Source organism: Leuresthes tenuis, unplaced genomic scaffold (assembly GCF_036924035.1).
Source record: "Leuresthes tenuis unplaced genomic scaffold, fLeuTen1.0.hap1 SCAF_14, whole genome shotgun sequence".
Classification (NCBI taxonomy): domain Eukaryota; kingdom Metazoa; phylum Chordata; class Actinopteri; order Atheriniformes; family Atherinopsidae; genus Leuresthes; species Leuresthes tenuis.
Window position 1 is genome coordinate 33,479,937 of NW_027325368.1, and position 14,748 is coordinate 33,494,684.

The following is a 14,748-nucleotide window of genomic DNA, read 5'->3' on the forward strand; positions in this document are numbered from 1 at the left end:
GTTACAAGTCTCCTGTCCAGAAAAGGCTAATTTATACACATACTGTCCGTCTACATTGTTTTCACCCATGCTGGTCAAGTCATGCTGCGCTTGAGGTTTAAGAAAATTTCATGTTACCTTCGGAAAGCGTTCTTTGTAGACATGATTCATCATGACAATCTCATTGTCAAATGTTCCACATGTCCGTCCAGGGCTGAATGAGAATCATGCAAAGGAGAAAAAACAGACAAATATCATAAAACATATTCATATTATTTCACAAACAAAGTCAATCAAAGATGAATTCAAGGTTTAAACTGCCTAGAACGGTCTACTGAACAAAGGGAGAATGGACAAGTGGTTATATATTCAGATTAAAAAAGAATTTGGACAACATGTTGGAAAGTAAATGGAATCACCATCATCAGACACATCAGCTGCATGCACAACACTGCGGTTACAAGCGTCCACACACATTACAAATCAATTATCAATGCATTGTCAGCACAAAAGTTAAATATAGTGAGCCTGGGTTCTCCTCCTGAGTAAAGTGCATACTTTAAATTACAGCATCAATATGTGGCATGCACTTTACTATTTCTGGATAACCACAACAGTTGCACATGTTGCCCATTTTACTTGATGGCAATATCAACTGTTAGCCCCTTAAGGGGGAACTGTTTGGAGGCAGGAATGCTCTACACCAGATCATTTTAGAACAGTATTGACATTTGTCAATCAGTCATTTGCAGCTGTGAGAAACACTTTTAATTTCTGAATTTGGATAATCAAAACCCCACAGGAGTATTTTTCTCTAATGTGCTTGTAAGGATTGGATGAGACATGTAAGGATAAGTTTGTGTATGTGCAGTATGTGAGAATGTGTGGCACAGGCAAGTACATCCAACAGAAAAAGAACCCAAGATGCTGCCAACACCCTCCACAGCCCATCATAAAAGGCTGAAGCAACTTCCAAGCTTCCAACCACCAGATCTATTTAGAGGGGTTGTCTCAGCATTGCTCAATGACACGGTAATGTTTTATTATAATCAAGAAAAAGCACAGCAGCTTTTTCCAGAACCACACAAAAAAAACATCCTACCAGACTCAACTTCCAAGTCAGTGTTTCATTCTCACTAATCATATGTGAAAGTTAGAGGCTGAGTGACAAATGTGATGCTGCTTTTCATATTTTTGTTCAAAACTCTGCTTTTTGTAACCCAGTTGGCATTAACTATAGCTTTTTCTTTGGCTGTGGAGCTACTAAGTTTTGATTCCAACAATTCTAGATTTATGTTTTGTGTCACATGGCAGAAAGAGTATCCGTCTCTAATGCATGGTGTATGTCCAATATATTCTTAAAATAATACACTTTCCCAACATATTTGTTTGTGGTAGTGCCGTATAATTCCAACAATGAATACAGGAAGGTAGATTAGTAAAATAAACTTAGAGCTTCAGGACAAGCTTAACTAAACTCAAACCCATGAATGCATTCACAGGATTGAGTGTCATTCAAGAGAAGCTACCACTGCCAATTAAAGGTGGATTTAAAAACTTTAATAAAAAAAAAAGTAGTTTGAAATACTTTGCAAATGATTGCATTCCGTTTACATTTTACTCAACAAAAAATAAATAAATAAAATAAAACAATATCAGATTAGAAATGTGCCATTGCACATGTTAAATACAACAGGCAGAAGGGGACACCCTAAATTAAATGAATACATTGCTGAATGTTTTCAGATTTTTTAGATTTTGGTAAACATGTGAAAAAATAAAACAAAATTAAAAAAAAGAACAAATAAATCAAAAACGAAAACAGCCATTTTCTGCAAGGAATCAGACTTTAGCAGAACATAGGTTTTTCTATTTAGAAGCTATTGAACTCAAAAAGATTTGTTCATGAGCTTCCTTGAATTTGCCCAAAAATGTAGCTTGAAATGTGCAGGAAATTCCATCAGGTTTAGTAATCTAGTACTGAGCATGGGTCGGTGTCGTATCTCTGGTTCAGTGGCATCCAGTTTCTCTCAGTATAGTTTTCTCTTCAATTTCGCATTTCTATTGCTTCCTTTTGACACCACAATTGGTCATTTTAACAGTATTTTCAACCAAACTAAGCCAAAGCCAGCTAGGAAAAATTGGTGCTAAGTGCAGATAACAAGCAAGTATTCCTCACAAGAGAGCACGCCTGTTCCAACATACAATCATACACATTCTCCAGCTGGGTTTCACCCATTCTGATCAAACTGATGACATTTTTGTTACTTAAATGTTTGTGTAACAATACAAGTCTATAATTCTACATATTTTCATATTTTTATATTTTTGAAATCCTCTGTACCTGAGACTGCGTGAACGGAGCCTAACAGGGGGAGTGTGGTGGGCTCCTTCTTCATCCGCCACACTTTCTGTGCTCCGGAAATGTTTGAAGAGGAAATGAAGATCATCTTGAGTGGGCTGAGAGGGCAACTGGTGCAACAACTCGTGGGATGAAGAAGACTGGGGGAGCAGAGGGTAAAAACAGAGTGGGCTGTGCAGAAAAAAACAGTGAGAAAAAAGGCAAAATGTGGGACACAAAGCCTTGAATCTATAAGAACTTCCATCTGCCTGGGATCTTATGTTTCGATTGTGTAAAAAGAAGGGCTGACCGAAACGGCTCTGTTGGCTGTGACAGAAGCCTTAAAAGAAGCCAAAGCGACAGCTAAGTCCTTTGTACTTATCCTGCTCGACGTATCAGCTGCATTTGACACTGTCAGCCACAGCATCCTTTTGTCCATACTCTCTAGCATGGGCATCACAGGGAGAGCACACTCCTGGTTTGAATCGTACCTCACTGGTCGGTCTTTCAAAGTATCCTGGCTTGGTCACACTTCTGCAATGCACCACCTCGCCACAGGGGTCCCCCAAGGTTCAGTACTGGGACCTCTTCTCTTTGCCATATACACCAACTTACTGGGACAGATCATCCGATCACATGGCTTCTCATACCAATGTTATGCTGATGATACCCAGCTCTCGACCACACAGCACAAATCTCAGACTCTCTCTGACATATCAACATGGATGAAAGCCCATCACCTACAACTTAACCTCCAAAAACTGAACTGCTGGTCTTCCCAGCCAAACCAACCATACACCACAGCATCTGCATCCAAACTGAATCCCTATCTCTTGCTCCATCAAAGGTTGCTAGAAACTTGGGTGTCATGATTGATGACAAACTAACCTTCAAAGATCACGTTACCTCGGTTGCTCGTTCGTGCCGCTTCGCATTGCTAAAAATAAGAAAGATCAGACCATACCTAACCCAACACACCACCCAGCTCCTGGTGCAGGCCATGGTCATCTCCCACCTTGACTACTGCAACGCTCTCCTAACTGGTCTCCTAACTGGTCTCCAGCCTGTGCTGTGAAACCTCTGCAGATGGTCCAGAACGCGGCGGTGCGTCTGGTCTTCGATCAGCCTAAAAGAACACGTCCCCCCACTGTTCATTGAACTCCTCTGGCTGCCCTTAGCCGCCCACATCAAATTCAAGTCCCTGATGTTAGCTACAAAGAGCTTAATGGAACGGCTCCCATCTACTTGAATGCTCTTGCAAAGGCTTCTGTCCCAACTGGGTCCCTCCGTTGGTCCCAGGATTGTCGTCTAGCAGCTCCTACACCACGCCTAAGACAATCCAAACTCTGTTCATGTGTCGTCCCACGATGGTGGAATGACCTACCGAGCGCTACCAGAACAGGGGCGTCCCTGTCTATCTTCAAGAAGCTCCTGAAAACCCAGCTCTTCAGAGAGCATCTCCTATCCCAGCACTTACCTTGTACTTCCCTCCCCCCTCTATCTCTGCACTTTATCTTTCTGCACTTCCTTCTATGCCTGCACCCTATCTCTACTCTGTCCCCTCTGACAGAGTCAGACTCCTGGGTTCCTTCTATGTAGCTTATTGTTAGCTTTTTATACAGCTGTTATATCTTCATTTGTAAGTCGCTTTGGATAAAAGCGTCTGATAAATACAGAAACAGAACATAACATAAAGACAGCAGCCAAACAGAAAGAAAAGGTTTAAGAAAAATACAGTTAGAAAATGAGAGAGCAATAAAGCAAAGAAAATATGTGGTAGAAAGAGGAGAGAGGCAGGACACCCCACCCCAGGAAACCAGAGACATGTCAAAACCAAGCAAGAGCTGCATAAAGACCTCTCTGACAGCAAGCCTGAAAGGAGCATTGTGTGGGGAAGACTGACCTCACCGTCTCTGAGCTACAAGGTAGGCCATTCAAGATTAAAGCTGTGACATAAGAGCCAGGTATTGTTTTCTTATAATAAACTACAGTTTCTGGAGTGGCTTCCAAGGCAAAATCTCAAGATAACCTTCAAGAAACCATCCAACAGCTAATGGATATAGCTGAGCAGCACATTGTGCTGCTTCCATTGGGACTCTTCCTGAAAGGAAAAACTGAGTGGGGAAATGGGAAATGTTGTACAGTCTCTGCTCATTGGTGATGTTATGCAGGAAGGAGAAACTGGGAATATCAACAAGACCTGTGCTGTTTGAGTGATCAACACTGTACCTTCCTTTGGTCAAAATATGAAAAGCAGAGTTCAGCTAAAATGGTTTTTGTATGAACAGTAACACAGTATATTACTAACTCAACCACGTGTGTCTTTGTTTCCATAGTAATTCTTAAGCCATTCTTTAACTATGAATATGTAGATTGACTTCTGTGTATTTTATTTGTCATGCCAGTACTAACATTTTTACCTTTTAACACGTCGACAGTAAACAGTTTACATAACAGCAAAAGTCAGAAAAAAGGCATTTGAGGATTTAGTGCCACTTCATTTCAGATATTTGAGATTGTCACACATGGCTGACAAGAGTGGGATCATCACTGAATGCATTATATCCTGTTATGGCTGTCATCAAAGGACACCCACAACAGTCTACAACCAACTTGAATCGGTGAACAAACTGCCTTGCAACAGTGTTGTGGAGGACTGAGGTATTAAGACAGAAAGGCATGCAGTCTTTCCTGTAGTAGTAAAACAAATAATTCTTAAACATTAAATGGTCAGTTTTCATTCTAAATGCAACTGATTAAGTGACGAAGCCAATTATTAACGCATCAGATCTCTAGGCTTTAGTCTTTAGGCTACAGGCTCTACTGTGCATGCCAGACTATATTCACAGAAAAATCAGTTACACAGGTGAAGATGAAAAACTTTTCTGTCCGCCTTGATTGTAAGTATGACAGCAGTCACTCTCTGAGAGCTTTTATGCTTGATGTGCAGAGCATTTTTAAAATAAAGTTAAAATAAAGGAACTTTTTTTCCTAAATCTAACAGACACCAGCAGATTTATTTTCGATAGTGTGTAATCTAGCACTGATTGGCTGAACTGTAAATCTCCCCAGAGGCTTACAGGACACCACAGCCCTGCAAAATGATTGATACAATGAGCGTGAGTAACGTAAAATAAATATTCCTCGGGCAGTGCTTTGTCAAGAAGTTGAAAATGACAGAAAAACAGAGACTTCTCTGATGATTAAGGCTCAGCTTACAGATACAGATGAACTGGGTGCATTGGTGCAGTATCCAGATGAGGGAATAGACCACCTTCGCCCATCCGCTCTGCTGAAAGAGAACAGAAACAGAACACTTAGTAGCAGCTCGTGTGAAACCTATACATCCTGTTGACACACTCCAAACTTCAAAGCTTCACATTCTGATGTTACAATCTTATTTCAACCAAAGCTCTTGCCATGCATTTTTTCCTGCTAGCAGACAACATTTGGTGCTTGAATATGGGTAATATTTTTCTTACCTTTCAGTGCGAGCCAGTTGGCTACACAGATGCAAAAAGAGGAAGATGCAAATGAAGTACAGAGATAAAGAGAGGAAGAAGGGCAAGAGGAGACACAAAGTGAGAAAGAAATTAAACACTACCTAATGATGGTGAGAGAGTAAGTCTGGCTGTCAGAGTCACAGTGCTGTTAGTCTGTCACAGCTTGCAGCCAGTGGCTTTCTGCGTTTGCTGCTTCTGAACACCTGCCAAGAAGTTATCATACTGCAGCACTGAGACCCGCAGACACTCCGCTCATGTCTAAGCTCACGTGAACAATGTGCCCTCACTAGAAACTCACACACAACACACTGCCACAAACAGAAATGTTCAAACTGGATGGACTCCCCTGGCTCCCTATTTTTTCATCCAGTACAGCGCTTCGACAAATGGCCCAGATTCCTTCACTGATTTAATGTGAGGTGACAGAGATGGTCAAATGTTTTCTGGCTGAAACTACTCTATGAGAAATATGTCTACATTAGAGGTGACACAAGGAAAATGGATGGTACTACTCGGAGCTGAATAGGTGCATTAGACATTTGTGTTTTCTCTTTTAGTTTGGATCTCATATGTATGCCACTTGCTATGTCTTTATAAACTCCTTACTGCATACACAGACGTATTGTTATGGTTCTTTGAGGCTTGAGGGAAGGGGTGGAGGCAAAGAATTAAAGCCAAGACTTAAAATAAATGTTAGAAAATGTTGGCAGTGCTCACATACTTCATTTAAAACAACACATCTTTACTGCTGTCCTTGATAAGGCTCCTCATCGTGTTATCCCTTCCTTTGCATATAAATGAATAAAAAGAAAAAGATTCCTTTATACCTTCCTTAAATGCCAGCCATTGTGTGGCTGGCCATTCTATGTTAGCATGACACGATTAAAACATAAATAACAGGGTTGAATAACTTGTGCGAATGACAAATAAACTCAAAGGAGCTGCAAAAAGTACTGTCATAGCAACTGTCCACACCAGCAGCTTAGGAAGACTAAAATTTAGATGAGTCGTACATGGCAATCCTATGAGACTTCCCCTTTCCTTCTCCAAGCTTATGGTGCACTATTACCCATAAACACAGCAGCCCTCAGCAAAGAGTTGGAGCACCAGACAAAAGCCAAGACTCAAGACCAACAAGTGGCCCGGGGGCCTCTCAGTTATTTCAGTTAGATCTCTATTGCTGCATTTCCAGAGTCAAAGGAAAAAAAGCAGGGCATGCTCATTATTCATCCATGTTTCCTACAAAAGTTTTAAATAGGTGATTTTTCTGAGGGCTACGTCTGATGTCGTGTTAAAACTAATGCAAGTTGGTTTAGAGTACGACCTGCTTATTTTTCTTCTTTGTATGAAGAAGAAACAAACTTCTCTCATTTTATCAAGCGTATTTATTGCAGTGCTAATGCAGGGCTAATATTTACTGCATCATCTGTCTTTCTAAAAACCCACTTTGAGAATCGTGAAAACATATTTGCATAGTAATGCAGCTGAGCTTGGCCACCTTGGCCCAAATCAATATTAAAAGCATTGGATTTACCTGCGGGCAAACTGGAAGTTGGCAGAAGTGCTGGCAGAGACATTTCTGGGGCTTTCTGAAGGACTGCTGCCAGCTGAAGATGCACCGAAGGAAAAAAATGAAGAGAAAGAAATCTGTTAGAAACTCAGAATGGATAAAGACTAGCATGTGGGTGTGTGTTAGCAGTGTGTATTTACTATCTATATGATTCAATAAATGTCTAAATTAGTTATGATAAATACGTTTTTAAGTAGAACAATTCTGTTAAGTCTGATACAGTTGTTAACATTTTTTTTTACAAAAATATAATTGAAATACTATCATTAATTATCATTTTTCATGAAGTGTAGTCAACCACAGTTTAGGAAGCGACACAAAAACCATGATCACGAGCATAAGAAAAATACTAACCATTCATAACCAGTCATTTCAAAAAGAAAAAAAGTAGTCCATCAATTCAATCGAAATCTTTGCTTATTACACCATAATAAATAACAACGATAACAATACAATAACAATAAAAATCTTCTGGTCCTTACAAAGTCTTAGAATTAGGTAACCACACCTCAGATAAACAGCACATGATATATTACACTGTTTTATTATCTGTTCAACAAAACTCAGCCAAATTGCAGAAAAAGGGCTTGAAAAACTAAGAACATGATATGATTTAACAGCTTGTGGAACCAGCTTTAACAATAATAACTTGAGGTAATTCTACTTATTCTATTTATGACATTATCAGTTTCTCATGTTGTTGTACAGAAATCTACGTTCTCAGCTAAAACTTCTATACAGTTGCTGTTAACTACGTGTACGCATGTTTATCCTTGCATACCCTGCCTCTGTTTGGTGCATTGATTGTGCCTGTCCTCAGAAATGATCCCTGCGCATACGGGTGCTGCAATAGGTAAGTGACTGATAGGGGAGCTGTAAGCTTACTTTTTATTTCTCATGGTGTGCTTGGTTTAGGGGCAACACATACTATCTACGATACCACCGCTGTCATTTTTTCTGCTGTGATCTCAAGATCAACAAACTTGAACCTCTTCTTTTCACGTTTAACCTCATGTTTACCGAATATCAGAGAGTTTCGGCTTACATTCTGTAAATCTGGCAGCAGCTTCCGATCTGAGTGTGCCTCCTTGCAGAATCCTTCAGGTAACAACCATACTAGACCAGAAGCTGCTGCCAGAATTATAGGATGTAAACAGGAGCACTCTGATAAACAGTGAACATGGCATCAATAGAAGAGGTTAGCATTTTGTTGATCTTAAGATCATGGCAATAAAAGCGACAGCAGTGATAGCATAGATGGTATGTGAGATCCCTCAACCAAGTACGGTGCGAGAAATTGGCAATAAATTTGATTTTTTTTTAAAAAGTAAGCCTTACACAGTCCCTCCCGGCCGCTCATTGCAGATTGCATACGTGTTACTTCGTTAACGAATGAACTGAACATTTTTACGGAGCCATTGCAACACCTGATTTGCTCTTGTCCTTGGGATCATTGTCCTGTTACAAGACACAATTCTGGCCAAGCTTTAGCTGTCGCAAAGGTGGTCCATCACAGTGCTGGACATTTGGCATGACCGGAGTTGTGCATGACCACATTGAAATGAACAGAATTGATATTTTCTGTGAATTCTGAACAGAAAGAGGCTGTTTTTAAATAGACAAACACGAAGTATGGAAAGCTCTCTCTGGCAGCATTAAATGATGTTTTCATCAGCAGTGAACTTGTCATGCTAAATAGTGCCTGCACATACCTCGCTTTATGGTGGAAGCTACAGACCTAACATTAATTTCTGTTCCAGTCACAGGCATAAACACCATATAAACCACAAATAAAACTGCATAAAGACAACTAAAAGTATGTGTATAGACATTTGTAGAACTACGCAGAAACACTCAACAGCAGACAGCTCAACAGATACCAAAACAAAAGTGGGTTTTTACTCATTTGTTTTAGATGCATGCCATTTTGCTATTTGTGATTGTTTTGGAGCAGCATTTTTTTTGCACTAGACACTGCACTAGAAACCACTTTTTCACAGTTACAAATGGGGAAGTTTGAGCATTAACTTTTTCTATTTTATTCTGTGTACACTCATCTAATAGTTCTTGAAACTAAAAAAACTTGAAAAACACCATGTGAAGTGTTTGTGCTGATAGGTTGTACTGGGTTTTTACCGAATGTGGCCCTGTGCATTATGTTCAGAAATCTACATTTTGCTCTAATCTGGACAAAGGGCATTGTTCCAGAAGTCTTGTGGTTTGTTCAGATGCATCTTTGCAAACCTAAGATGTTCTTTTTAGAGAGAAGAGGCTTTCTCTCTGGAATCATCTAAAACAAGACACACTTGTTCAGTCTTTTGCACTGTAACAAACATAAAAAAATAACTAAATAACTGAAGCCTCAAAAGCCTGAATGTAGCTCTTGGCTTTATCTGTCTATCTATGTATAGATGCATCCCTCTATCTCTCTATCAGTCTATCTTGCACATACTAACCCAATGTAAACTTGCTGGGATGTCCAACTCTGGTAAGAGTGGAGACTGTCTTGAATGTTTTCCATTTGTGAATAATCTTTCTTACTACAGAACGATGGACTCCAAGTAGTTAGAAATGGCCCTATCAACAAAACTGATGGGCAAAAACAACTGCTTTTCTAAGATTATTGCTGATGTCATCCCTTAGGTTTGTGTTAACACATCTGAATGCTCCACAGCAGCGACCTGCCAAATTTTTGGAGGTGCTTACACTTGATGATGATCAATTAATCAAGTGCATTTGATTAGCAGCACCTGACAGCTACTTACACTCTTAATTCCTATGCAAGCAGTGAGGGTGTACAGGAATTCAAACTATTTCTGCATTTGGCTTAGCGCTATTAAAATCAATAATAATGATAGCATTGTAATAAGTCAAGAGTTGTTATTCATCTCTTTAGGTTCATTTTATTCAATCTTAAAACCTGGTATGGACCAGATTCAGTTTTTTTATGTATTGATACATGAAAACTGAGAACAGAAATAGATTGTACTTTCTTTTTTCCATGACGGTACAGCGTTCCTTGCGCACTTCGATTCAAACTGCAAACAATAACACACACAGGGCCCAGTAGACACAGCCCTGAAAACAACTACCTGTGGCGAGTGGAAGAGGTGAAAGCGGCCGTGACAGCGTGGGCGATGGGATTCCAACCCTTTTCTTGTTGTTACGAGAACTGTGAGAGAAGGGGAACAGACAGAGGAGAAAAACATTTGGTCATGTGATGGGGTTACAAAGATGATCACAAGGAAGCATTTTCCAGTCTGTTAGCAATGCAGTGAAGAGCTGCAGTAAATAAAACAGTCACTCTATGAACTTGAATGGGTTCATGTGATAAGGCAACTTTTACTGGTAGTAAAATATTTACATACATATACTTACATAACATGGACTTGATCTCTCTCATGTATTACGTTTTGCTGATGCGCAAGCCCTAAATAAACCCTTTTTTGTCAACTTATGTTAACGATTAGCATCCAATAAATATTTGAGTTATGGACAATGCAGTATGGTAATGAAAAACTGGCAAATACAAGTGACATTTCTCTTTACATAAATTATTTCTCATAATAAACCCTTGTTAAATATAAATTAGCATAAGGCCCAATAATATTTAATCTATTTCTGCATACCAGCATGTAGGCATTTGAGCATTTCTGGAAAACATTGAGTAAGGACTCAATTTTTACAGAGGTCGTCATATAAACTACAATCTGCCTCTGTTTCAGTCGTTTGTGTCTGTGACTTAACCAAAAAGCCGGATGTAATCCCATTCTACTTTCAACCTGGTCATGCCAAAGTCATGTCGCTTTCTCTCTGGGAGTGACCTAAAATACCTGGGGGGATGAGACGACAACAGAGCCTGACGTTTCTGGGTCTATGATGAGGCAGACCCAGACTATGTGGCCCCAACCAACCAAAAAAGGCTTTAATTAGGCAGAGATGCACAGCAACAGATGAATGGGAGAACTAATAGGTACTTCACTTTAGGTCCAATCACAGAACTGCTGTGAGAGTATGCCATTGTCTTCTTATAAACAAACACTAACAATGAAGTCTGGACAAAAAAATTCAATGAAAGGAACACTGTATCACAACAGCCAGCAGCAGTTAGGAGTGATAAGACTTCTATTAGAAAAACCTTCCAGGCAGTCCTTTTACATGATGACCACAGGTCATACAGGCTTGTGTCTCATGCCTGCTGATAATGAATGGCTGCACTAGGTAGCTGAAGTAGGATGTGAAGAAAAAAGAAATCATACCATGCCGAATCTGTTGACTGATATCTCACAAATAGTCATTAGCAAATGTAATTAGGAAAACAACACTAGATGCAAATTCAAAAGAGAATGCACAGTTTTTCTTCCACAACTTCCCTCCTTAACATCAAATCTAGTAGTTTTCAGCAATTGGGGGCAATGGTAACACATTCATGGTGAATACGTCGATTATAATAAACAAGAACAAGAACAAGAACAAAAAAGCAAGTTGCCGTAGCCATATTGGGACTGAGGGAGACAAAGATGCCATAATCTATGATAAGACTGCAATGAGTGAGCTCAGTGACAAAGACGAGCTACGTCCTAGGACATTGAAGGTTACATCGTAAGGGTTGAATACATTTATATCACAGTTAATAGCACATCTACAACACTACAGTGCTCCTAACCGTATCAGTGCATCGATCAGCACAGGGTCTTTCTGTCGCTTTATGCGACAGCTGGCAACCAACAATGCAGCCTGTCTATGCTACAAACACGCCTCTACACACGCACACGCACACAAGGCTATAATGGCCACGTTTCTGCGTCGGAAACGAAAACTAGGGCGGATGTAACTGACACATACAGTAACGCACTGTAGGCTCTTAAACACGACAATACCCTTTGAACAGTATGCTGATATGAACAAACACTGTAGATGCTGCGTTTAGGTGCTGTGAATCAAATCGCTCAGCATAAACCTTTCAACAAACTGCTTGTAGAGGTACAGCTAATGACTGCAGTAGGGCCAGGAGTTTATTGCTAGTTTAGTAAAGATTAGGTCACATTTGTCTGTATATTTACAATGTTTGCTTTTTTTCTTCTTTTTTTTTTTTTTACCAGAAACAGGTTTGAATTCTTTACCCTTTCGATCTTTTCATCATGGCCCCAGTCACAAAACTCGTTTTGTAGCTCGGTAGCACCGTCCAGTAGTAATTTGGGTCAGACATGTTGGTGATGACCGATAAAGCCAAACGATATGTGAGATTCAGTATCTCCTTATTAAAGCGGGAGCATCGTGTTTATTGGTGTCCTTGTGATCGTCTTGTTATTTGCGGTGGTTAGGCCAATAAACCGAATCCAACAGCGGAAACTCCATTCAGCTGCAGGACAAACTGACCCTGAACTCCCGTTAGGGTAGCTCTGTGGTAACGTTCGGCTGTCACGGCTATATCCATGCTGCTCAGTATTCCTATTATCAGAAGAATTACCGAAACAGCTTGCCTTCCGCGAGAAGCAGTATCACCGAACAGTGCATTCGTTAAAATTATAGAGTGATACAAACTTTCCAGCAACAGCACTGGTCATTCCACCGCGCAGCCGCGCGCCACAGGGAGGAGGGACTAATGATGCTTTCAGGAGCTGTTGGAAATAGTGGATGGAATATTACACAAACGACAGACCCAGCGCTGTGTAAATATTGTATGTAGCCCTTGGAAGCCACAAATAATGGTTTCATACGCACACATCAGGACCGATAGAAAACAAAACAAAAAAAGATATGACATGTATAGCAATAATATCCAGGTTAAGGCTGTGTTTTCTTGGAATGACAAAAGGTCTTGAACGTTGTCATTTGTTTGCATTTACTCATTTACTACGTTGATGTGTTTTATGGAACCGGACAGATCATAGTCCCATAAATTCAAATTGTGTCCTTGGATGGTAAACTTCAGCATCAGTTATATTAAAACTGAAACAAACAATCTAAAAAACAACACTATATTATTTATAATCTTGCAATTTACATTTTCAAAAAAACATTTACACAAATGCTATATCTAAATAACAGAATAATTCAAGGATCACTAGTTACAATAACAGAAAAGTCGAAATGTGACAGACCAATAACCAGTTAATTAGACTTACTTAGGCTTACTTGAAAATTTCTTTGGATTTTTTATTTATTTTTTGTCCATGTCAAGATTTACAAAGTATGTCATGATTTTGTTTACCTAACCAACAGAGAGCAGAGGCCCACTTGCTCTTTTGCTCTCATAGTAAGTTAACCAAGCCTATAAGTAATCATAAACTCAGAAATACAAGATCTTAATCAAGCCCTAAAACCTTTGAACTTTTAGAGACACACTCCAGGCCAAGAGCCACAAACAGCTTTAGCTCACGACCATACTGCTGCCCAAACGTATAGAACTTTTTTACATTCAGAAATCAGCTGGTATAAACTGCTACTATCTTTTGTGATTCAAATATTTTCTCTTTATCACAGATATTTTGCAGCAGCCTTGCCTTAATCTTCTCTCAGAAGACAGGAAAAGTCCCGTACCAGGTATTCTGCACAGAGATTGATGTTATCTTGGCTTTGGTTCCTAACTGAGCATCAAATTCACAAGCAACTTCTTTTGTGCAGTTCACGTTTGTCTCTGCTCTGATATTAAAATTTGTGTAAGCTGAAATGATAAGCAAGCGACCTCTTAATTTTGAACAGGTAAAGACTTGAAAACACACATTACCTGAAGAGGATTTCTCACCTTTGCTTGCTCAGTTCAAATAATTCTGCTGTAGCAAAATGATGAGAACTGACTCAGTCAGAAACTATGGATTCTTTTAGCAATAAAGAAGAAACCATTTATTTCAATGTTCTGCGATCACAGGTAGTACAAACTTTGTCTTTTTATCTATCATCTAACATGAAAACCTGTCTGAGCAGTGAGACTGCTCTGTCAGGCAAATTCAGAAATTCCTGTCTGGTAGGAGAGCATCGGATAAATGAACGCTTTTGTCAGCATGCACATGAAACCTGACAAGTACCAGAGATCTGACCGATCTGGTTTGAGGAGGAGAAAGAGGGCAAAAGGGGACAGATGCTGACGGGCAGTGCACAAAACAAACAATAATACTTACACATTACCCCTGCGAGGAAGACTCAATTCTTTCTAGAATAAAAGAAATGAGAAATGATGTATTAATGTTATATGTCAAAAATCATCTTCCATGCTTGAAGCTTTGAAATGAAGTTATCAGCTACTTTCTATGTTTTAGCACAGGGGGATGTTTAATGCTTCGGTAAAAGGTCACTTCGCACAGCAAAACATGTTTCTCATGAGATGGCACTTCTCCTTTTTAATATTTTTGTCT

At 39.6% G+C, this 14,748-nt stretch overlaps 1 protein-coding gene across 9 annotated transcripts in view; it reads right to left on the reverse strand.

Annotated features, from left to right (window-relative positions):
* The window catches only part of mast3a (microtubule associated serine/threonine kinase 3a), a 29,420-nt gene that overhangs the window by 13,278 nt on the left and 1,394 nt on the right, over nt 1-14,748 (reverse strand). Inside the window, exons 2-8 of one of the 9 annotated variants that reach the window (XM_072364505.1) lie at nt 14,515-14,546; nt 10,483-10,565; nt 7,358-7,430; nt 5,803-5,823; nt 5,540-5,612; nt 2,324-2,481; nt 118-193 (exon numbers count right to left, since the gene is read on the reverse strand). In XM_072364505.1, coding sequence (XP_072220606.1) covers nt 118-193; nt 2,324-2,481; nt 5,540-5,612; nt 5,803-5,823; nt 7,358-7,430; nt 10,483-10,565; nt 14,515-14,546 — 516 coding nt within the window. Of the gene's footprint in view, nt 1-117; nt 194-2,323; nt 2,482-5,539; nt 5,613-5,802; nt 5,824-7,357; nt 7,431-10,482; nt 10,566-12,516; nt 13,011-14,514; nt 14,547-14,748 lie in introns of those variants that run through there. The other 8 variants (XM_072364503.1, XM_072364501.1, XM_072364504.1 and 5 more) reach the window with 8 other exon arrangements.